General features: G+C 39.4%; 2 protein-coding genes across 6 annotated transcripts; one reads left to right on the top strand and one right to left on the bottom strand.

The window, feature by feature from the left end:
• Positions 1 to 2,027: 2,027 nt before the first annotated feature.
• Positions 2,028 to 7,276, top strand: lgs (legless). 2 transcript variants are annotated; one of them, XM_066730305.1, is made up of 7 exons: positions 2,028 to 2,371; positions 2,467 to 2,708; positions 2,781 to 3,066; positions 3,174 to 3,502; positions 3,587 to 4,049; positions 4,124 to 4,328; positions 4,413 to 7,276. In XM_066730305.1, the coding sequence occupies exons 1-7, from the start codon at positions 2,080 to 2,082 to the stop codon at positions 6,175 to 6,177; spliced, it is 3,582 nt and encodes a 1,193-aa protein (XP_066586402.1). In that variant the 5' UTR covers positions 2,028 to 2,079; the 3' UTR covers positions 6,178 to 7,276. The 2 variants fall into 2 exon arrangements, with proteins under 2 accessions (XP_066586402.1, XP_066586401.1); XM_066730304.1 differs by having other exon boundaries at positions 3,141 to 3,502.
• Positions 7,277 to 7,784: 508 nt separating this feature from the next.
• LOC136775488 (zinc finger Ran-binding domain-containing protein 2) lies at positions 7,785 to 10,209 on the bottom strand. Of its 4 annotated transcripts, none has more exons than XM_066730307.1 (7): positions 9,472 to 10,209; positions 9,344 to 9,396; positions 9,011 to 9,092; positions 8,485 to 8,866; positions 8,246 to 8,424; positions 8,088 to 8,167; positions 7,785 to 7,890 (listed from the first exon to the last, which is right to left on the bottom strand). In XM_066730307.1, the coding sequence occupies exons 1-6, from the start codon at positions 9,543 to 9,545 to the stop codon at positions 8,125 to 8,127; spliced, it is 813 nt and encodes a 270-aa protein (XP_066586404.1). In that variant the 5' UTR covers positions 9,546 to 10,209; the 3' UTR covers positions 7,785 to 7,890; positions 8,088 to 8,124. The 4 variants fall into 4 exon arrangements, with proteins under 4 accessions (XP_066586404.1, XP_066586403.1, XP_066586405.1 ...); XM_066730306.1 differs by having other exon boundaries at positions 8,105 to 8,167; XM_066730308.1 differs by having other exon boundaries at positions 7,785 to 8,167; positions 8,246 to 8,421.
• Positions 10,210 to 24,315: the final 14,106 nt, after the last annotated feature.

The following is a 24,315-nucleotide window of genomic DNA, read 5'->3' as shown; positions in this document are numbered from 1 at the left end:
TATAATAAAAGAAAGGGAGAGGAAGAGAAAGAGAGAGTCAAAATATTTCTGGAACGAATATAATGAGATTTAGATCAAAATAGTATATATACTACATTTAGGTTAACCACTACATCTCAGCTATTACACACTATCCTACTCTATTAACTATATATATATACACATATGTACATACATATGAAATTGCTATGGATCTAAAGGACATCAGTGAGAGAAAAACAAATGCGCTTTATCCTTGTTCGTCTAATGGTAAAAAGATGTGCAGGCATCCTTGTCAAAAGTAGCGTTCCAATCCAACTAGTATAAACACAACAATATAGTTGCAGCCGTTGCAGAGGCAGTTGGTAGCCGTGCTTAAAAGAAATAAATAATCACAAAGCGACCATGAAGTGACAAATAGAGTTGAAGAAGAACAATGCTTGCAAAAGGCGAGTAAATTTGTGTGCATCGTTCACTGGACTCCATTGTATGTTTTGGATAAATTATTTGCGCATTCATCCGGTGCTCTGTATATGAGAATAGTCAACTGTACAACTTGAATATTTGTCAAGGAGCCAGGAGTGACATTTTGATATTCTTCTCGTTGCAATACGTTCCTTCTACTATACTATTCTCCTTAAACAATTTTATATGTGAGAGAGTGCGAGAGCTTACCGTTTACCACGGTTCACCAAGCTATAAATGCACGTCGGTATCAAAAGTAGCAACTAGGAATCGGTAACGTTCCTTTAATTTTTTCCGGTTTTCTGTTAGTTTTTTTGGTAGAAACAGGGCTCATAATACATAACGTTAAAATGATTAAAAGATATACTACAACACAGCAACGACCACTCTCTGTACCGCATATGGTGTTTGTTCAACCTGTTCAATGGTGCCCATAAGTGATTAAATAGCAGCAATCGTCACACGAGATGGCCTATGGGCCATTGACGTAAGGTAATAATAATAATATACAATAACAAAATTTAATTAAATATAAAGTAAAACTACAAAGGTACACAGAAATCAATTTTTGTATTTTATGGAGATTATTATAAACAGCTTTAATATTTAACAAACAATTAGTTATTTGATTTATATATTTATAATTTGCCTTACCATATATTATCTTTCTCAACAAAAAATTAATAAATATTAATCTACAGAACCAGATTTCAGCTGAAATTTAGATTATAAACCACCTGGTAACTGTACAATGAAATATTGTATAAAAAAAATGCTGTTAATGCAATTGTATAATAAAATATTTATTAGTATATTATTGCAATTATATTATTTTTTCACCTAATAAGAAATTTATATAGAATCCAATTGCAAACTCATTTATATAATTTCTGGATAAAATCTTAATTTAACACGCGTACAATAATATTCCCTTATTGCTAATGTACACATATAATCAAGCAGCAATTGCATTATTTAAAATATTGCCGAAACAAAACGCCGAGTAGCCGAATAATCAGTAACGTGAAATGTTTTAATCACCATTATTAAAATAATGAGAAATCGGTAATTATTAATTAAACAGATTTAATTGAAAATAATTATTTATATTATCTATTCACTACTCTACCATTTTAATTATTATATTTTAATTGCATATGTATTGTATCAAACATATATATATTATAGCTGTATGTATACATAAAATTGAGAGAGAGAGAGAGAGAGAGAATTGTGTGTATAAATATACATATATACATTGGTTTTAGTTTTGCCTATTGGACGCACCTATGGCAGATGGCGCTTGAGCGAATGCCTCAGTTTTATTAAGGGGAGAAGAGTTTACGAGTTTTCGAGGCCTGGTACCAGCCAGACTTCTTCATTTTTGGATAACTATTCTACTGGAGAGAGATAAATAACGGATCGGGGCCATGCCTTCCTCGAGGATGGCACTGGCTGCACTCTGCTGAGAAGCACGTTTTCCAAAAACCGGTCTAGGATTGGTTGATCGTTAACCTCAACTGGTGCTCCGTGTCATTTTGCTCCGCTACCCGCGGACACCAGTGGCCATGAGTTTCGTTTTTCTATCGCTATCGGAAATCTGACATTACAGTACCGATCTGTTAGCACTTAAACATGAAAACTGAAAAAAAGACAAACGAACCAAGCTGCGTTCCAACCACAGTAGTCAAGGAAGAGCCAGACGGTGATCCCGTAAAGATCAAGGAAGAGGGAAAGGGTGGTAATAACGACGATGTCACTACTGAGGACAATACTGAATGTCCAAGAGACCCATGCCTTGATTCTGCTAATGGAGAGGGCACAATGTCTACAGAAAGTCAAAACAACAACAACAACAGTGGCCAATCATTGTTGAACTCTGTCAAGCAAGAGGGGGATCAAAACAATCCCACTGATGAGCTGACAGGTAAGGTCAAACAAAACTCCTCTCTATGTTATTACGTGTCTATGCTTCTGGATTTATGAATATCTAATAAATGGAGAAATTTTACTGTGAATTAGATTGCGGAGGCAATGTGGGAATCAATACAGATGGTATTCAACCTTTGGTTAGTAATGTACTTAATAAACAGATGAACACCAATACTGGCAGTGGTGAGGCACAATACATGCAGCAGCAAAGCCAAATCTTTGTATTTTCTACTACATTGGCAAATAAAGGTGCTGATGCTGTTTTGCAAGGGCAATATACATCAATCATTGCTTATCATTGTGCTCAGCCTGGAACAAAAAAATATTTAGAGGTATTTATTAACATTCATCTATTGAACATTCGTATTTACAGTGTTGTTAAATTTTCTTTTTTTTTTTTTCAGAAAAATCCAGCTAAGGTTAATCAATTTCGACAAAATCCCGCTCAATGGCTAAACAATTTAGCGATGATGAAACAAAAAGGCCATCAAGGAAATGCAAACAATACATTTCCTACGGAACATCCTCCAGAAATGCCATCTCTTGACCCAAATGCTCCTCCTTTTTGGAATGAACAAACATGCTTGAGAAATATCAATGGTGGAAATTCACTTGGGAATTCAGAGCCATCGCTGGATGATACAAACATAGACGTGCCTTGCCTTGTACCGAATTCACCAAGTAATACAGGTAATTCATATAAAAAAATCTAAGAAAAGCAGCAAAATATGAATGTTCAGACTAATGCTGCCCAAATATTTTAGCCAATCCCCAGTCTTCTAATAATCAACCAATAGGTCATAGTCCAAATATATTGGGAGGAACAACTAGCCCGAGTCCAGGTGGCTTGCAGCCATCACTTCAACGTGTTAAAGTCCCAAATGAGAATCTTACACCAGAGCAGAGGCAGAAGAGAGAATATAAATTAGCCACTATACGACAAATGCAAATGGCGTTCTTTCTACAACACAAAGAAGAACCTACCAGCAATCTTGATACGTCTCAAGGAACTCCTGTTTCAACTTGTCCACCGACGAATGTTCCTCCAGCAGTAGTACCCAGTCAGTGTCCACCATCTATGGAATGGCAAAAATTACAGCATCCGTTTCCTGATAATAAGAACAAGGTAATGATTTTTTGACTTGTTAGTTCTTTCAAGCAAGTGCAACATAAAAAAGATGATTTCAACTGACTTCGTTAAATTTCGTAGGTCGGTGTTGGTAGTCCAGGTGCAGTTCACCCGAGAGGTGCCAGTTTGATTGGTGTTCCTCGAAGTCAGGGTCCACCGCCACCTTATCACCAAACGCCTCGCTCGGCTAGCGTACCAATCGCTATTCAAAGTCCTAATCCTTCCTCGCCCAACAATCCTACAAGTAATTTATCGTTGCCGTCACCTCGTGCAAGCTCAGCTCTCAATTCGCCGGCTGATTGCAATAGGCAATTTCAACTTGGTAACCAGAGATCCGGTCATCTGCCTGGCCAGAGTCCAACGAGTCAGGACTCACCGAATCCTGGTATAGGCTCAGCTACTACTACCACAACTGCCAGGCTCAATCACAGTAATCCTGGGACACCCGTTTCACATTCTCATATCCCCGTTCTCAGTCCAAGTGGACAACAACCGCAAAAAGAAACATCTTTAGATTTTCCAAATAGTAGCCAGCAATCTAATGGTTCGATATTTATCCAAACAATCCTTACATTTTATATTATTCTATCAAATGTAACGTAAATTATGTTTTTACAGTGGACGGCATGTTTTGTCGAACGCTACAATCATTGGCGCAGCAAAAGCAACTCAGTGCTGGTGTAAACACACCTGGGGTCAAAGAAGCAAATCTAATGCCAGTGCCCAGTCCTCAGCAGATTCAGTACCTTAATACATTTGAGGGGCAGGAACTGACAATACAGAAACAACCTAATACAAGTCTAAAAGACGGAAGCTTATCTACGTAAGAAATCATTTTTCCTGAAAAATCAGTCAAGAAAGAAAAATTAGAAGCGTAAAAATTTATTGAATTTTCTTTTTCAAACAGAAGTACAAGTAGTAATCCCACTGATCTACCCAATAGAATTCTCACTGGTAGCATGGATAACAGTAACCAGTACCCAGCAAGGTCGGAAGGTGCAAGTCCAGTTCAAATGGATAATATGAGTCGAGGCTTTACGGGTTCCCTGCACAGTCCTCATACGCCTCATACGCCACACACACCAGGCAGTGGAGCTCCTCATACACCGGCAGACCCAACGAAAGGAGGAAACAAAACAAGTGCAAGTGCTCAGAGCAGTCCAGCACCGCACAATACTCAAATGTCGGACAGTATGGGTCCTCCAAGAACCATACCAGCATCTCCCACAACAAAACCAGAAACATCACCACCTTCGACGAAGGATACACAGCAGCAAAACCAACAGCAGCAGCCTCCGGTAAATCCCAATAATCTCGGTGGCAATCCTGTCGGTTCTGGATTAGGAGGGGGTCCAACAAATTTTCCTTGTAACCGAACGAACATTAACGTTAGTCAACCATCGGAAAATATCCCTCTGAATCCTAATAACATGGGTGGTCGATTGGGAGGATTGAATACCATGAGCTCGAATCATTTTGATCCAATAACTTCTTTGGCCCAAATGAGTCAGCAGTTGACAAATACGGCAGCAAGCAACTCACTAGGGAACGAAGGAACTATGCACTCGAGTGGTGGAGGAATTATGTCATTTGGAAATCCTCATGGAATGCATATGATGCAAATGGGAGGTGAAATGAACGGTAGTTGCCATATGGGAGGACCTCCTAACGACTCTGGCGAGGTTGGAGGTATGTGTATGGGTCTAGGAGGGCCACCAACTAGTTATAGTCCGACTACACCGCACACAGGAAGCCCTGGGGTGCCTGCAAAAATGGGACATCCCATGATGGGCCATGGAATAAACATGACTCACTCAAATAATCCACCAAGTGGATATCCAGGAGGAGACGCTCATGTGCCACCACCGAGATTGATGGCAGGCCATGTTGGCGGTCCCAATCCTTACAATGGAGCCAACGTACAAGTGAAACCCAGTGCACCGAACACTATTCAATACTTGCCAGCCAGGCCGAACGTTGGCCACGTTCCCCGTGGTCCTCCGAGCCTAGATTTTCTGCAACGTTTCACCAATCCAATCTCGAATCTTGAACCGAAGATGCAGAATCCTTCCGTAAATCTTCAATACTTCCCGAATGGCTGCGTACCGAACAATATGGGGCCTCATGGTGGGCCTATGTCAAGCAACATAAATACTAGTGGTATACCCGGGATGGGTCCATCGCCGAGAATGGACGGACAGCCGATGAACACGACGGTCGGGGTGCATCCCTCGATGAGACCTATGGGAAACATGAGACCGCAGCCAAATTTAATGCGTATGCAACATATGGTAGGCGGTGGAGTGTTTCCTGGAGGTTCCATGGATCCGGACAAAGTCTTCCCGCCTGACATGGTGGGTCAAGTAGGCAGTCAAGCCAATCCAGGAATGTATGTACCTGGTGGTAACAAGGGAAGCCCGATGGGCCTTGGACCGCCTCCGGAAGCGACACAGCCTCTTCCACCCAGTATGGGTGGCGGTGCTAGTAACTTTAAGAACAGCCCGTTCGTGGGCAGTGGACCCACCATGTCGGATCCAAACTATGCACAGCAATTCCACAATTTCCAACAGCAGCTATACGCCACTGGTACCCGCGGCAGTGGACCTCCACATCCGAATCTTCATCCGCAGCCCAATGCCCACTCACACCAGCAATTTTTCATGCCCAAGTAATCTGGCTTCCATCCGTGCTACGTGCTCTATCCACTCTTTATTCATGACACATTATACCGCGGTCTTTTATGACCTTTGGTTTTCCCTGAGGGCTTCCCGCGCCATCAAGAGTCTATATTATTCAACCGTAATCGACGCCTCGGTTGGATGCTTCTCCCCTCCTTTTAATAACTCTCGAGTTGTTAGATTCTTGATTTGCGGTGTTGTTTATTATGTACGTGTTTTAATTCTACATATTTTGCTCTTTTTACTTGGTAAAATCGTTTCTAATGCGAAGCTAATGTTTTTTCTACTGATCCAAGATTTTTGGAAGTCAAGGCGTTTCTCCCCCTTCCTACAACGTTTCGCAGAATCTCTTCTCTCTTTTTTTCTGTTAAAAGGTGCGGATCTGCTACGGAAAGCTATCCGTAAAACGAGCAAAGGAATTATACCAAGAGGCCGCCCCCGCCTTCTTTCCTTTCATCACTTCATCATTATATTTGTTACGTCATTGGTATCCCTTGGATTTTCTCATTAAAGATGCGTTTTCTGGGGTGGTTTGTAAATTCTAAATGTTACGAGTGTAAATATACAAGGTATGGAGTTTCGTCGAACGGAACCCACTGAAAGCTGTGGTATCGCCCTACGTTTTCAAACGGCGAAAAATAAAGAGATGAGAAAATTCAGCATCTACTGGTTGCTTCTTTTCAATTTCTTCTGCTTCTACGTCTTCTTCCTTCGCGTTTCTTTGATCGTTTTGCGCGGGTTGACTCGGATCTAAGAAAACGCGGTGCCGTAAATGGTGCAGTTATTCATCCTTCCTGTATCACTTACTAATATACTTAAGGCAGTCAAACAAGCTCAAATTCATTATGTACATATATACGATATATACATATTATATATATATATATATAAACCTGTTGCAACATAATCCATAAGATATCACCCAATCCTTGAATTTTCCACCGATCCTTTTCATGACCAACTTTGTGCATAATCATGACCCCATGTAGTTTATAATAACATAAGGCAAAGTAATTTACTAAGAACAATTATGTTGTTGACGAATGATTTTTATTATAAATGAAAAATAAAGATATTTACAAGAAGTCGATATGAGAACCGTTTCACTGCCAAATAACGACAGTCGACAAGATTATTATATTATTATTGTTACTACTATAGTTTACACTTGCAAATGCAAGATGATTGGAGAAAAGATTCGATTTCTTACGATACAGTCGAAATAAGGGTAGGTATATTTCATGATATATTCGACTTGTGTATAATAAACAATGATTAATGGATTTGCCCTTGGTTACACTGAGACTGAAAATACAAAATGGCAAGATCAGGAATATAGGTTAGTTAACGCTGCTCAATCCGATAAGATTACGTTTGACATAACGTAAAAAGAAGATAAAGAGGCGTGTGAATTGATTCTCTCTAGAAAACTGAACGTTTATCTAGAATTTGTGAACAGACGTTTTCTACAAATCAGCTCTCCAGTCCTATGACCACTGTGCAAAGACCCTAAAAATCAATGTTTCTTCCTCTACTATTATCTAAAATCGAGCGAAGCTTCACGATACACTTTACAAGCAACTTCTCTTTTTTTTTCTCTCTGTCAATTATTGACAACAACAGTCCAAAATACTTGTTAAAATGCACTTCCTGCGTCTCAATGTCATACAGCATCACTCTGCTTTGAAATAATGTTTTACCGCATCCCTGTGAAACAATATAATATATACATATGAATGATTTACTACACATCTAAAGGCACGTATGCCTTATTTCTCTCGAGGTCTACCAAGCTATTTGTTATAATTGATTATTTGTTATCATAAAATTTCTTAATTTTTATCATTTAGCAAACCTCGTCTTTGAACAATGAAAATAACTCATTGTCATAGTGAATTTTATACCCAAAACCCAGTCAAACCTGTCCTTCTGCCAGTCATCTTATTGTCTTGATGTTCCAGAATCACGCCAATTGTCTCCATTTCTGTAGAAGCAAGGGCAAAATTATTTATAGTACAGAAGCAATGATTTTGGACATGAATTCTATATATATGTGTATTACTTTGATCTTTGTTCTCCTCGAGTTATGGCACTGCCATTAGAATTTTGCTTTGTTACTGCAAAATCATCCCATTCGCTTAAGTCATATTTTGATAGATCACCATCATCGTCATCTTCTTCATCATCATCATCCTCCTCCTGCACATCTTCCTTCTCTGTTTGAATCTCGTCATTGTCCTGCTAACAGGGACATTGTATAAATAAATGGTATGTGCAACATATCGGAGAAGGATAATGTACCTGCTGACCCTCCTCTTCTGTGAGGTCGTTATTGTCGTCAAAATTATTATCGGTTTTGTGTACTCGTTGTAAAACCTGTTGATCCTGTATTTCATCTTCGTCTTTGTACTTATTACGGGGAGAGCTGCTATACCTAGAGTCCTTGGAGTCATCGTCGGAACGATTCTCGATTTTACGTTTTTTCCTACGCCGACCAAATTCGTCGTACTCATCGTCGTCCTCTCTTCTTTCTTTATACTCAACGATTCCTCGGTCATTGTATCCACCTCCATAACCGGTACGTTCCTCTACTTCACCGAATTTTGGTGCGTTGCACATGTTGCACTGCTGCCTACGGGCCCAGTTCACATTCCCGCATTTGCTGCACTGCCAATCATCAGCACTGTAATTTAAAGATAAATATTATTATTCACTAAAGATCGTAAAATTGACAGACTCGTCTTATGCAAAAACAATTATTTTCTAAACAGTGAATTTCTTTGAACAAATCATCATCATATCTTTCGAGAATAACGAATTTAATTACCTGAACAAACCCCTACTCTTTTCAGCTGCCGCTTTTCCGATCTCTTGCCCAAGCTTTTTTTTCTTTGGACATTCCCCTCGATCTGTGTATATTACAGTACCCATTATTTTGTCAATATATCATTGACCACTTAAAAAAACTCTGATTATAGAGAGGTAATTAGTGATGGATTTGTAAAAGGTCTATAGAGTTTTGTTTATTTTGAAACACTTTTATTTTTATGAAGGAAAGAGGAAAAGAATTCTGACACAAAGTTAATTTGTCATAAGCAACGCTACCTGTATATTTTTCCATGAGCCTGTATCTTTTGAAAGTAACACATGGATCGCTTACCTTTTCCACACCGATTACAGGAGCTTCTTCTTGCAAAATTCACATTGGCACACCTACAATCATTTTTTAATTGAGGTTAATGATAAGAGAAATCTGAGAATCAATCGTATATGATACTGAGAACTTACTGAGAATCTGGACATATCCAGTCTCCATCATTCAAATTTCGTTGATTGTCCTCATCTACTTTATTACCATCCATTTTAAACAACGACCAAAAGCAATTTTGCTTGCTTTTGCTCGCAATTTGACGATTATAGACACTGTATTATGAGCTTTCTTGATTTCTCTTCAGAGAGCTGAAGATATTAGTGTCTCAAGTTAATACTCAATAATTTTGATTAATCTACATGACATATTTGGAATGGAATAGACCGAACAGACTGCACTGTTTGCTGATGCACGATTTTCGTGGATGAATTAAACAGTACTTATGCGTTTAGACAGTATTAAGCTTTTCTGTTACACTCTGTTGCAGTCTGTGCCTGCATTAAGTAGTAACTCCAGTAACTTTGCCTATAAAGATATACCCTGTTCGGTGCTTGAGCTTCTACAGTCTATACCTCCCCTTTTCTCACTGAACTGTCTGAACCAGTCTGAACTGAGATGAGATGTTTCTCTCCCTCCCAACCCCCTTGGTCATACTCTTGTCTCTTACAGCTTACTGCGTTATTGTCGATTATGCGGCCGGTAAGCAATACGGGCAATACGGCCCTAATGCTTCAAAGTCCAGTGCTATACTCTATATACATATATGTATAATTTCCCTTTAATTTTTTCTATAGTGTTTTAAAACTGCCAGCAAAATATCTCTTCATCAATACAACATGGATTAAACTTCAAAGCCGAGTCTTGCGTCCTCTTGTGGTCAAATGGTCCTTTCGCCTTTCGGTCGTCTCTCAGATCAGCTGAAATATAGCCAACTTTGAAACTTAAAATTTTTACATCACGATTATGAAACAGAAAAGATCCCTATTCCCTACATATATCCTTATACATTTCTCTCCATCTGGTGGGGGTGGGAGGAAACAAAGCGCTTGCTTCCTCCCTCTCTTTCCCGTTTACTGTATGTATACACAGTGGGAAATTGAATCGTGTGTGGTTCGGCTAGTTTCACTCTGTAATTTAACATGGAAAATGATATACTACACTATAGTTAAAAGCACACACTATTCAATTTCCCACTGTGTATGTACAACCAATGCCAGGTATGGCTTTTTCTAATGTTTCGATGCATTTAGGAACTGCTTTAAAAAGACACCAGCGCTCTTACTATGTAGTGCTAATACGCGCGCCTATGTATGTACATATAACTCATCCTCGCTTATCTCGTATATACACAATGGGAAATTAAATCATATGTAGCTCAGGCATCAGATAGTGTAGTAATGAATTAAATAATATAATTCAACCCGGGAAAGAAAACTATAGTATAATTAACGGGAATCCGTATACCGACATTACATATAGCGAAAACTATTTCGCATGCAACGTCGTCATTTGTTGACGGATTGTAAAGTTATTTCAGGTTTTTGGAAATGCCAGTAGCTTATCTACTAAGTTACGTTAGGAAAATTAACAAAAAATGAAAAAAAATTTTTGTTTAAATAAATATATTAACATTATTGAGAAACAACAATTAAACCGCAAAATCCCCCAACGTACTTTACTAGATAATGTTCATACGTTTCCAAAAAGTCCACAAAAATGCAAATCTGTCAAGAAATGACGATGCTGCATGCAAAATAAATAATGGAAGAATTTCGTGTTGGCGACTTCCCGAACACGAAATTCTTCCATTATTTATTTTGCATGCAGCATCGTCATTTCTTGACAGATTTGCATTTTTGTGGACTTTTTGGAAACGTATGAACATTATCTAGTAAAGTACGTTGGGGGATTTTGCGATTTAATTGTTGTTTCTCAATAATGTTAATATATTTATTTAAACAAAAATTTTTTTCCATTTTTGGTTAATTTTCCTAACGTAACTTAGTAGATAAGCTTCTGGCATTTCCAAAAGCCTGTAATAACTTTACAATCCGTCAACAAATGACGACGCTGCATGCGAAATAGTTTTCGCCCTGTAATGTCGGTATACGGATTCCCGTTAAGGTGTGGTGTGCTCTTGGCACTTCTACAAGATTCCCAAAGATCAGAAAATTAATTCGAATCATTTACTAATCGGAAGGGATCTTGTAGAAGTGAGCCCCCCCACCACGACAAGGTGGCACACCGTCGGGGAGGGAGGCGGCGCCGCCTCACCTGAAACAAAAAGAAAACAAAAATATACTTGAAAAAACGAGTATTCAACCCGAATTGTGGAAGGATTTTCAAGGAAAATATTCCCACATTTCAGATTCTAATTAGGAATTTCAAGGACAGACAAAGATATAAATTAATAAAGCATGCTACAAAAAGTGAATGAATAGAGAAAATAACTAAATTGTTACTTCTTTCTAGCTGTTAATTGAAAAACCTTCCTCCTCTCGAGCGTGAATGTTAATTCACACAAAGGTCAACCAGATCATGACTGATACTCTCCTCAGTGACTAATTACCCTAACATTCTTTGTCCCTTGGTGTGGATCCGAGTTGTCACACGAAGAACTACTACGTCGAGGAAACGATTTACACATCAATAAAGATGGACCCCTATTAGGTGAACTTAATGAGCCAACGTCGAGAGTCCACAAGGACAAAGTAAGTAAGGGTTGATAGTCACTGAAGGAGGATCAGCCCGAGCCAGTTGACACTCGAGAGTCCACTTCTCAATAAACACCTGTACTTGAATTAACAATGAATGAAAGTAATAAAAGTAAATTTGCCTATCCTTGAAATTATTTAAATAAATGTGGACTTAAGTAAACGGAGAGTGTTTACTTTCTACTCCTTGGTAGCCTTGTCCTATAAGCGTCCTTCCTAAAACATAAAATAAATTAAACTAGTATGAGAAATAAAAAAAAAATTATTTGCCAGTACGTCCTCTCCCGATGATGTCCCGATTCCAAGTGAGGGTTTGACTTGGTCCAACCCAGGATGGCAATGGCGCAAGATTAGTGTTGGATTTATGTCGATATTGGGAAAATGCGGTCACTATCCATGGCTCTCTCCCGCTCCAACTGAAACAGAAAGAAAACAAAAATAAAATTGAAAAAACGAGTATTCAACCCGAAATGTGGAAGGATTTTCAAGGAAAATATTTCCACATTTCAGATTCTAATTGGGAATTTCAAGGACAGACAAAGATATAAATTAATGAAGCATGCTACAAAAAGTGAATGAATAGAGAAACTAACTAAATTGTTACTTCTTTCTAGCTCTTAATTGAAAAGCTTCCTCCTCTCGAGCGTGAATGTTAATTCACACAAAGGTCAACCAGATCATGACTGATACTCTCCTCAGTGACTAATTACCCTTACATTCTTTGTCCCTTGGTGTGGATCCGAGTTGTCACACGAAGAACTACTACGTCGAGGAAACGATTTACACATCAATAAAGATGGACCCCTATTAGGTGAACTTAATGAGCCAACGTCGAGAGTCCACAAGGACAAAGTAAGTAAGGGTTGATAGTCGCTGAAGGAGGATCAGCCCGAGCCAGTTGACACTCGAGAGTCCACTTCTCAATAAACACCTGTACTTGAATTAACAATGAATGAAAATAATAAGATTGAATTTATCTATCCTTGAAATTATTTAAATAAATGTGGACTTAAGTAAACGGACTGGTAATTAAGCCGTACTCGTTGACAGCCTTGTCCTACAAGAGTCCTTCCTAAAACATAAAATAAATTAAACAAGTATGAGAAATAAAAAAATAAATTATTTGCCAGTACGTCCTCTCCCGATGGTGTCCCGATTCCAAGTGAGGGTTTGACTTGGTCCAACCCAGGATGGCAATGGCGCATGATTAGTGTTGGATTTATGTCGATATTGGGAAAATGCGGTCACTTCCATGGCTCTCTCCCGCTCCAACTGAAACAGAAAGAAAACAAAAATAAAATTGAAAAAACGAGTATTCAACCCGAAATGTGGAAGGATTTTCAAGGAAAATATTTCCACATTTCAGATTCTAATTGGGAATTTCAAGGACAGACAAAGATATAAATTAATGAAGCATGCTACAAAAAGTGAATGAACAGAGAAGCTAACGAAATTGTTACTTCTTTCCAGCGGTTAGTTGAGAAGCTTCCTCCTCTCGAGCGTGAATGTTAATTCACACAAAGGTCGACCAGATCACGGCTGATACTCTCCTCAGTGACTAATAACCCTTACTTTCTTTGTCCCTTGTTGTGGATCCGAGTTGTCAAACGAAGAACTACTACGTCGAGGAAACGATTTACACATCAATAAAGATGGACCCCTATTAGGTGAACTTAATGAGCCAACATCGAGAGTCCACAAGGACAAAGTAAGTAAGGGTTGATAGTCACTGAAGGAGTATCAGCCCGAGCCAGTTGACACTCGAGAGTCCACTTCTCAATAAACACCTGTACTTGAATTAACAATGAATGAAAGTAATAAAAGTAAATTTGCCTATCCTTGAAATTATTTAAATAAATGTGGACTTAAGTAAACGGACTGGTAATTAAGCCGTACTCGTTGACAGCCTTGTCCTACAAGAGTCCTTCCTAAAACATAAAATAAATTAAACAAGTATGAGAAATAAAAAAATAAATTATTAGCCAGTACGTCCTCTCCCGATGATGTCCCGATTCCAAGTGAGGGTTTGACTTGGTCCAACCCAGGATGGCAATGGCGCATGATTAGTGTTGGATTTATGTCGATATTGGGAAAATGCGGTCACTATCCATGGCTCTCTCCCGCTCCAACTGAAACAGAAAGAAAATAAAAATAAAATTGAAAAAACGAGTATTCAACCCGAAATGTGGAAGGATTTTCAAGGAAAATATTTCCACATTTCAGATTCTAATTGGGAATTTCAAGGACAGACAAAGATATAAATTAATGAAGCATGCTACAAAAAGTGAATGAACAGAGAAGCTAACGAAATTGTTACTTCTTTCCAGCGGTTAGTTGAGAAGCTTCCTCCTCTCGAGCGTGAATGTTAATTCACACAAAGGTCGACCAGATCACGGCTGATACTCTCCTCAGTGACTAATAACCCTTACTTTCTTTGTCCCTTGTTGTGGATCCGAGTTGTCAAACGAAGAACTACTACGTCGAGGAAACGATTTACACATCAATAAAGATGGACCCCTATTAGGTGAACTTAATGAGCCAACATCGAGAGTCCACAAGGACAAAGTAAGTAAGGGTTGATAGTCACTGAAGGAGGATCAGCCCGAGCCAGTTGACACTCGAGAGTCCACTTCTCAATAAACACCTGTACTTGAATTAACAATGAATGAAAGTAATAAAAGTAAATTTGCCTATCCTTGAAATTATTTAAATAAATGTGGACTTAAGTAAACGGACTGGTAATTAAGCCGTACTCGTTGACAGCCTTGTCCTACAAGAGTCCTTCCTAAAACATAAAATAAATTAAACAAGTATGAGAAATAAAAAAATAAATTATTTGCCAGTACGTCCTCTCCCGATGATGTCCCGATTCCAAGTGAGGGTTTGACTTGGTCCAACCCAGGATGGCAATGGCGCATGATTAGTGTTGGATTTATGTCGATATTGGGAAAATGCGGTCACTATCCATGGCTCTCTCCCGCTCCAACTGAAACAGAAAGAAAATAAAAATAAAATTGAAAAAACGAGTATTCAACCCGAAATGTGGAAGGATTTTCAAGGAAAATATTTCCACATTTCAGATTCTAATTGGGAATTTCAAGGACAGACAAATATATAAATTAATGAAGCATGCTACAAAAAGTGAATGAACAGAGAAGCTAACGAAATTGTTACTTCTTTCCAGCGGTTAGTTGAGAAGCTTCCTCCTCTCGAGCGTGAATGTTAATTCACACAAAGGTCGACCAGATCACGGCTGATACTCTCCTCAGTGACTAATAACCCTTACTTTCTTTGTCCCTTGTTGTGGATCCGAGTTGTCAAACGAAGAACTACTACGTCGAGGAAACGATTTACACATCAATAAAGATGGACCCCTATTAGGTGAACTTAATGAGCCAACATCGAGAGTCCACAAGGACAAAGTAAGTAAGGGTTGATAGTCACTGAAGGAGGATCAGCCCGAGCCAGTTGACACTCGAGAGTCCACTTCTCAATAAACACCTGTACTTGAATTAACAATGAATGAAAGTAATAAAAGTAAATTTGCCTATCCTTGAAATTATTTAAATAAATGTGGACTTAAGTAAACGGACTGGTAATTAAGCCGTACTCGTTGACAGCCTTGTCCTACAAGAGTCCTTCCTAAAACATAAAATAAATTAAACAAGTATGAGATATAAAAAAATAAATTATTTGCCAGTACGTCCTCTCCCGATGATGTCCCGATTCCAAGTGAGGGTTTGACTTGGTCCAACCCAGGATGGCAATGGCGCATGATTAGTGTTGGATTTATGTCGATATTGGGAAAATGCGGTCACTATCCATGGCTCTCTCCCGCTCCAACTGAAACAGAAAGAAAATAAAAATGAAATTGAAAAAACGAGTATTCAACCCGAAATGTGGAAGGATTTTCAAGGAAAATATTTCCACATTTCAGATTCTAATTGGGAATTTCAAGGAGAGACAAAGATATAAATTAATTAAGCATGCTACAAAAAGTGAATGAACAGAGAAGCTAACGAAATTGTTACTTCTTTCCAGCGGTTAGTTGAGAAGCTTCCTCCTCTCGAGCGTGAATGTTAATTCACACAAAGGTCGACCAGATCACGGCTGATACTCTCCTCAGTGACTAATAACCCTTACATTCTTTGTCCCTTGGTGTGGATCCGAGTTGTCACACGAAGAACTACTACGTCGAGGAAACGATTTACACATCAATAAAGATGGACCCCTATTAGGTGAACTTAATGAGCCAACGTCGAGAGTCCACAAGGACAAAGTAAGTAAGGGTTGATAGTCGCTGAAGGAGGATCAGCCCGAGCCAGTTGACACTCGAGAGTCCACTTCTCAATAAACACCTGTACTTGAATTAACAATGAATGAAAATAATAAGATTGAATTTATCTATCCTTGAAATTATTTAAATAAATGTGGACTTAAGTAAACGGACTGGTAATTAAGCCGTACTCGTTGACAGCCTTGTCCTACAAGAGTCCTTCCTAAAACATAAAATAAATTAAACAAGTATGAGAAATAAAAAAATAAATTATTTGCCAGTACGTCCTCTCCCGATGGTGTCCCGATTCCAAGTGAGGGTTTGACTTGGTCCAACCCAGGATGGCAATGGCGCATGATTAGTGTTGGATTTATGTCGATATTGGGAAAATGCGGTCACTATCCATTGCTCTCTCCCGCTCCAACTGAAACAGAAAGAAAACAAAAATAAAATTGAAAAAACGAGTATTCAACCCGAAATGTGGAAGGATTTTCAAGGAAAATATTTCCACCTTTCAGATTCTAATTGGGAATTTCAAGGACAGACAAAGATATAAATTAATGAAGCATGCTACAAAAAGTGAATGAACAGAGAAGCTAACGAAATTGTTACTTCTTTCCAGCGGTTAGTTGAGAAGCTTCCTCCTCTCGAGCGTGAATGTTAATTCACACAAAGGTCGACCAGATCACGGCTGATACTCTCCTCAGTGACTAATAACCCTTACTTTCTTTGTCCCTTGTTGTGGATCCGAGTTGTCAAACGAAGAACTACTACGTCGAGGAAACGATTTACACATCAATAAAGATGGACCCCTATTAGGTGATCTTAATGAGCCAACGTCGAGAGTCCACAAGGACAAAGTAAGTAAGGGTTGATAATCGCTGAAGGAGGATCAGCCCGAGCCAGTTGACACTCGAGAGTCCACTTCTCAATAAACACCTGTACTTGAATTAACAATGAATGAAAGTAATAAAAGTAAATTTGCCTATCCTTGAAATTATTTAAATAAATGTGGACTTAAGTAAACGGACTGGTAATTAAGCCGTACTCGTTGACAGCCTTGTCCTACAAGAGTCCTTCCTAAAACATAAAATAAATTAAACAAGTATGAGAAATAAAAAAATAAATTATTAGCCAGTACGTCCTCTCCCGATGATGTCCCGATTCCAAGTGAGGGTTTGACTTGGTCCAACCCAGGATGGCAATGGCGCATGATTAGTGTTGGATTTATGTCGATATTGGGAAAATGCGGTCACTATCCATGGCTCTCTCCCGCTCCAACTGAAACAGAAAGAAAATAAAAATAAAATTGAAAAAACGAGTATTCAACCCGAAATGTGGAAGGATTTTCAAGGAAAATATTTCCACATTTCAGATTCTAATTGGGAATTTCAAGGACAGACAAAGATATAAATTAATGAAGCATGCTACAAAAAGTGAATGAACAGAGAAGCTAACGAAATTGTTACTTCTTTCCAGCGGTTAGTTGAGAAGCTTCCTCCTCTCGAGCGTGAATGTTAATTCACACAAAGGTCGACCAGATCACGGCTGATACTCTCCTCAGTGACTAATAACCCTTACTTTCTTTGTCCCTTGTTGTGGATCCGAGTTGTCAAACGAAGAACTACTACGTCGAGGAAACGATTTACACATCAATAAAGATGGACCCCTATTAGGTGAACTTAATGAGCCAACATCGAGAGTCCACAAGGACAAAGTAAGTAAGGGTTGATAGTCACTGAAGGAGGATCAGCCCGAGCCAGTTGACACTCGAGAGTCCACTTCTCAATAAACACCTGTACTTGAATTAACAATGAATGAAAGTAATAAAAGTAAATTTGCCTATCCTTGAAATTATTTAAATAAATGTGGACTTAAGTAAACGGACTGGTAATTAAGCCGTACTCGTTGACAGCCTTGTCCTACAAGAGTCCTTCCTAAAACATAAAATAAATTAAACAAGTATGAGAAATAAAAAAATAAATTATTTGCCAGTACGTCCTCTCCCGATGGTGTCCCGATTCCAAGTGAGGGTTTGACTTGGTCCAACCCAGGATGGCAATGGCGCATGATTAGTGTTGGATTTATGTCGATATTGGGAAAATGCGGTCACTATCCATTGCTCTCTCCCGCTCCAACTGAAACAGAAAGAAAACAAAAATAAAATTGAAAAAACGAGTATTCAACCCGAAATGTGGAAGGATTTTCAAGGAAAATATTTCCACCTTTCAGATTCTAATTGGGAATTTCAAGGACAGACAAAGATATAAATTAATGAAGCATGCTACAAAAAGTGAATGAACAGAGAAGCTAACGAAATTGTTACTTCTTTCCAGCGGTTAGTTGAGAAGCTTCCTCCTCTCGAGCGTGAATGTTAATTCACACAAAGGTCGACCAGATCACGGCTGATACTCTCCTCAGTGACTAATAACCCTTACTTTCTTTGTCCCTTGTTGTGGATCCGAGTTGTCAAACGAAGAACTACTACGTCGAGGAAACGATTTACACATCAATAAAGATGGACCCCTATTAGGTGAACTTAATGAGCCAACATCGAGAGTCCACAAGGACAAAGTAAGTAAGGGTTGATAGTCACTGAAGGAGTATCAGCCCGAGCCAGTTGACACTCGAGAGTCCACTTCTCAATAAACACCTGTACTTGAATTAACAATGAATGAAAGTAATAAAAGTAAATTTGCCTATCCTTGAAATTATTTAAATAAATGTGGACTTAAGTAAACGGACTGGTAATTAAGCCGTACTCGTTGACAGCCTTGTCCTACAAGAGTCCTTCCTAAAACATAAAATAAATTAAACAAGTATGAGAAATAAAAAAATAAATTATTAGCCAGTACGTCCTCTCCCGATGATGTCCCGATTCCAAGTGAGGGTTTGACTTGGTCCAACCCAGGATGGCAATGGCGCATGATTAGTGTTGGATTTATGTCGATATTGGGAAAATGCGGTCACTATCCATGGCTCTCTCCCGCTCCAACTGAAACAGAAAGAAAATAAAAATGAAATTGAAAAAACGAGTATTCAACCCGAAATGTGGAAGGATTTTCAAGGAAAATATTTCCACATTTCAGATTCTAATTGGGAATTTCAAGGACAGACAAAGATATAAATTAATGAAGCATGCTACAAAAAGTGAATGAACAGAGAAGCTAACGAAATTGTTACTTCTTTCCAGCGGTTAGTTGAGAAGCTTCCTCCTCTCGAGCGTGAATGTTAATTCACACAAAGGTCGACCAGATCACGGCTGATACTCTCCTCAGTGACTAATAACCCTTACATTCTTTGTCCCTTGGTGTGGATCCGAGTTGTCACACGAAGAACTACTACGTCGAGGAAACGATTTACACATCAATAAAGATGGACCCCTATTAGGTGAACTTAATGAGCCAACGTCGAGAGTCCACAAGGACAAAGTAAGTAAGGGTTGATAGTCGCTGAAGGAGGATCAGCCCGAGCCAGTTGACACTCGAGAGTCCACTTCTCAATAAACACCTGTACTTGAATTAACAATGAATGAAAATAATAAGATTGAATTTATCTATCCTTGAAATTATTTAAATAAATGTGGACTTAAGTAAACGGACTGGTAATTAAGCCGTACTCGTTGACAGCCTTGTCCTACAAGAGTCCTTCCTAAAACATAAAATAAATTAAACAAGTATGAGAAATAAAAAAATAAATTATTTGCCAGTACGTCCTCTCCCGATGGTGTCCCGATTCCAAGTGAGGGTTTGACTTGGTCCAACCCAGGATGGCAATGGCGCATGATTAGTGTTGGATTTATGTCGATATTGGGAAAATGCGGTCACTATCCATTGCTCTCTCCCGCTCCAACTGAAACAGAAAGAAAACAAAAATAAAATTGAAAAAACGAGTATTCAACCCGAAATGTGGAAGGATTTTCAAGGAAAATATTTCCACCTTTCAGATTCTAATTGGGAATTTCAAGGACAGACAAAGATATAAATTAATGAAGCATGCTACAAAAAGTGAATGAACAGAGAAGCTAACGAAATTGTTACTTCTTTCCAGCGGTTAGTTGAGAAGCTTCCTCCTCTCGAGCGTGAATGTTAATTCACACAAAGGTCGACCAGATCACGGCTGATACTCTCCTCAGTGACTAATAACCCTTACTTTCTTTGTCCCTTGTTGTGGATCCGAGTTGTCAAACGAAGAACTACTACGTCGAGGAAACGATTTACACATCAATAAAGATGGACCCCTATTAGGTGATCTTAATGAGCCAACGTCGAGAGTCCACAAGGACAAAGTAAGTAAGGGTTGATAATCGCTGAAGGAGGATCAGCCCGAGCCAGTTGACACTCGAGAGTCCACTTCTCAATAAACACCTGTACTTGAATTAACAATGAATGAAAATAATAAGATTAAATTTATCTATCCTTGAAATTATTTAAATAAATGTGGACTTAAGTAAACGGACAGGTAATTAAGCCTTACTCGTTGACAGCCTTGCCCTATACTTGTCCCTCTTAAAACTTAAAAAAATTAAGCAAGTATGAAAAATAGAATAATAATTAGGATATTTGTCAGTACGTCCTCCTCTGATGATGGTTTGACTCCAAATAATGGTTTGTCTTTCTCCAACTGATGGAGAAAAGGGTACAGGGTTGGTATGAATTCCATATTGAATATATATCGATATTGGACAGTTTTGCCACTAGGAATAGTCCTCTTCCACTCCACCTGAAAATAAGAAATGTTAATAAAATTTGAAAAAACGAGTATTTAACCTGAAATATGGAAGGTTTTTCAAACAAAATATTTCCATATTTCATTTTATAATTTGGAATTTCAAGAACTGGCAAAAATGGTATTTAATACGAAGATTCTACCAAAAACATACGATTTTAAAAAAAAAGGGAAAATGGTATTTGATTCTAGTTATTAATTGAGATGCATCTTTCTCTCTCGAGAGTGAACGTTAATTCAATTAAGATGTGCCTTTATTAGTTGAACTGGACATGTGGGAAGATAGAATCTCCGTGGAAAATGAAGTTGAGGTGATTCCCTTTATTTTAAAAGGAATTAAGAAACCTCAAAATGATACCCTACCTAATACCGAAAACTATAATGACTATCTAATTCACAAAGCTAAAGAGCCTACATATAACGCCAATCTAAACCTAATGAAAAACAGAAAATACGCGCAAAATAGAAATAGATGATACGGAGGATCTGAAAAACATTAAAAACAAAACAAGAAATGATTTTAACCGAAGAATGGCCAACTGTAACCACTGATAGGTTTTTGGTCATTCTTTAGTTAATAAAAAAAATTTCAACGGTTTTACCCGTGGGACTCACTCATTCAGCGAATTCCCAGCCATAATTCATACATATTCTGCGATAATACCGAAGATGGGAATGGTGATGTTGATGGCAATGATAATGGCGTTTATGATGACGATGGAGATGAGGACGCTGACGTTATGCACTCGCGAAAAAATAATTTTTAAACGGCACTGCGCGAATTCTTTTTAAGGTACACTTCTCGCGACAACCGCATTACGCGACGAGCACTTCACGACTGACACTACGAGACTCGGATTATTCAAAAGGCACTACGCGACGCGATTTCTTTTTAACGTACACTACGCAGGAGAACCGCACTACGCGACGAGCACTTCACAACTGTCATTACAAATTCTGATTTTTAATTCAGAAGTGCGCTCCGCGATTTCTTTTTAACGAACACTACGCGAGAGAACCGCACTACGCGACGAGCACTTCACAACTGACACTTCGAGACTTGGATTTTTAGGGTAGCAGTGCGCTACGCGATTTCTTTTTAACGTATATTACCGGGACAACCGCACTACGCTACGAGCAGTTCACGACTGACACTACAGACTCGGATTTTTAAAGCAGCTGTGCGCTACGCGATTTCTTTTTAACGTACACTACGCGGGAGAACCGCACTACGCGACGCGATTTGTCTTTAACTTGCACTAGGCGGGACAACCGCACTACGCGACGAGCACTTCACGACTGACATTACGAGACTCGGATTATTCAAAAGGCACTACGCGACGCGATTCCTTTTAAACGTACACTACGCGGGAGAACCGCACTACGCGACGAGCAGTTCACGACTGTCACTACAGATTCTAATTTTTAAATCAGCAGTGCGCGCGACGCGATTTTTTTTAATGTATACTACGTGGGACAACCGCACTCCGCGACGAGCAGTTCACGACCGTCACTACAGATTCTGATTTTTAAAGTAGCAGTGCGCTACGCGATTTCTTTTTAACGAACACTACGCGAGAGAACCGCACTACGCGACGAGCACTTCACAACTGACACTTCGAGACTTGGATTTTTAAAGTAGCAGTGCGCTACGCGATTTCTTTTTAACGTACACTGCGCGAGAGAACCGCACTACGCGACGAGCACTTCACAACTGACACTTCGAGACTTGGATTTTTAAAATAGCAGTGCGCTACGCGATTTCTTTTTAACGTACACTCGGGACAACTGCACTACGCGACTAGCAGTTCACGACTGACACTACAGACTCGGATTTTTAAAGTAGCAGTGTGCTACGCGATTTAATTCTTTTTAACGTACACTACGCAGGAGAACCGCACTACGCGACGAGCACTTCACAACTGTCATTACAAATCTTGATTTTTAATTCAGAAGTGCGCTCCGCGATTTCTTTTTAACGAACACTACGCGAGAGAACCGCACTACGCGACGAGCACTTCACAACTGACACTTCGAGAGTTGGATTTTTAAAGTAGCAGTGCGCTACGCGATTTCTTTTTAACGTACATTACCGGGACAACCGCACTACGCTACGAGCAGTTCACGACTGACACTACAGACTCGGATTTTTAAAGCAGCTGTGCGCTACGCGATTTCTTTTTAACGTACACTACGCAGGAGAACCGCACTACGCGACGAGCACTTCACAACTGTCATTACAAATTCTGATTTTTAATTCAGAAGTGCGCTCCGCGATTTCTTTTTAACGAACACTACGCGAGAGAACCGCACTACGCGACGAGCACTTCACAACTGACACTTCGAGACTTGGATTTTTAAAGTAGCAGTGCGCTACGCGATTTCTTTTTAACGTACATTACCGGGACAACCGCACTACGCTACGAGCAGTTCACGACTGACACTACAGACTCGGATTTTTAAAGCAGCTGTGCGCTACTCGATTTCTTTTTAACGTACACTACGCAGGAGAACCGCACTACGCGACGAGCACTTCACAACTGTCATTACAAATTCTGATTTTTAATTCAGAAGTGCGCTACGCGATTTCTTTTTAACGTACACTATGCAGGAGAACCGCCCTACGCGACAAGTAGTTCACGACTGACACTAGAGACTCGGATTTTTAAAGTAGCAGTGCGCTACGCGATTTCTTTTAAACGTACACTACGCGGGAGAACCGCACTACGCGACGAGCAGTTCACGACTGTCACTACAGATTCTGATTTTTAAATCAGCAGTGCGCTACGCGATTTCTTTTAAACGTACACTACGCGGGGGAACCGCACTACGCGACGCGATTTGTCTTTAACTTGCACTATAGGCGGGACAACCGCACTACGCGACGAGCACTTCACGACTGACATTACGAGACTCGGATTATTCAAAAGGCACTACGCGACGCGATTCCTTTTAAACGTACACTACGCGGGAGAACCGCACTACGCGACGAGCAGTTCATGACTGTCACTACAGATTCTAATTTTTAAATCAGCAGTGCGCGACGCGATTTTTTTTAACGTATACTACGTGGGACAACCGCACTCCGCGACGAACACTTATCGGCTGACACTACGAAACTCGGATTTTTCAAACGGCACTGCTCGGCGCGATTTTTATTTCAACGTATACTACGCGGGACAACCGCATTCCGCGACGAACACTTATCGACTGACACTACGTAACTAGGATTTTGCAAACGGTATGCGCGCGCGCGACTCGAA

Source organism: Prorops nasuta, unplaced genomic scaffold (assembly GCF_024137725.1).
Source record: "Prorops nasuta isolate Cenicafe-Biocafe unplaced genomic scaffold, Cenicafe_Pnas_1.2 PNAS00008, whole genome shotgun sequence".
In the NCBI taxonomy this organism is placed as follows: domain Eukaryota; kingdom Metazoa; phylum Arthropoda; class Insecta; order Hymenoptera; family Bethylidae; genus Prorops; species Prorops nasuta.
The sequence above is the reverse complement of the archived record's forward strand: the minus strand, read 5'-3'. Positions and strand labels throughout refer to the sequence as shown.

Bases quoted from the DNA above. Each gene is read 5' to 3' on its own strand.
- LOC136775488 (XM_066730307.1), bottom strand. From the start codon at position 9,545: ATGGATGGTAATAAAGTAGATGAGGACAATCAACGAAATTTGAATGAT. The intron at 9,093-9,343 runs GTAAGCGATCCA...TAATATACACAG, and splicing joins CTGTAATCGGTGTGGAAAAG to ATCGAGGGGAATGTCCAAAG. The intron at 8,867-9,010 runs GTAATTAAATTC...TTTAAATTACAG, and splicing joins AAGAGTAGGGGTTTGTTCAG to TGCTGATGATTGGCAGTGCA.
- lgs (XM_066730304.1), top strand. From the start codon at position 2,080: ATGAAAACTGAAAAAAAGACAAACGAACCAAGCTGCGTTCCAACCACA. The intron at 4,050-4,123 runs GTTCGATATTTA...ATGTTTTTACAG, and splicing joins TAGTAGCCAGCAATCTAATG to TGGACGGCATGTTTTGTCGA. The intron at 4,329-4,412 runs GTAAGAAATCAT...TTTTTCAAACAG, and splicing joins AAAGACGGAAGCTTATCTAC to AAGTACAAGTAGTAATCCCA.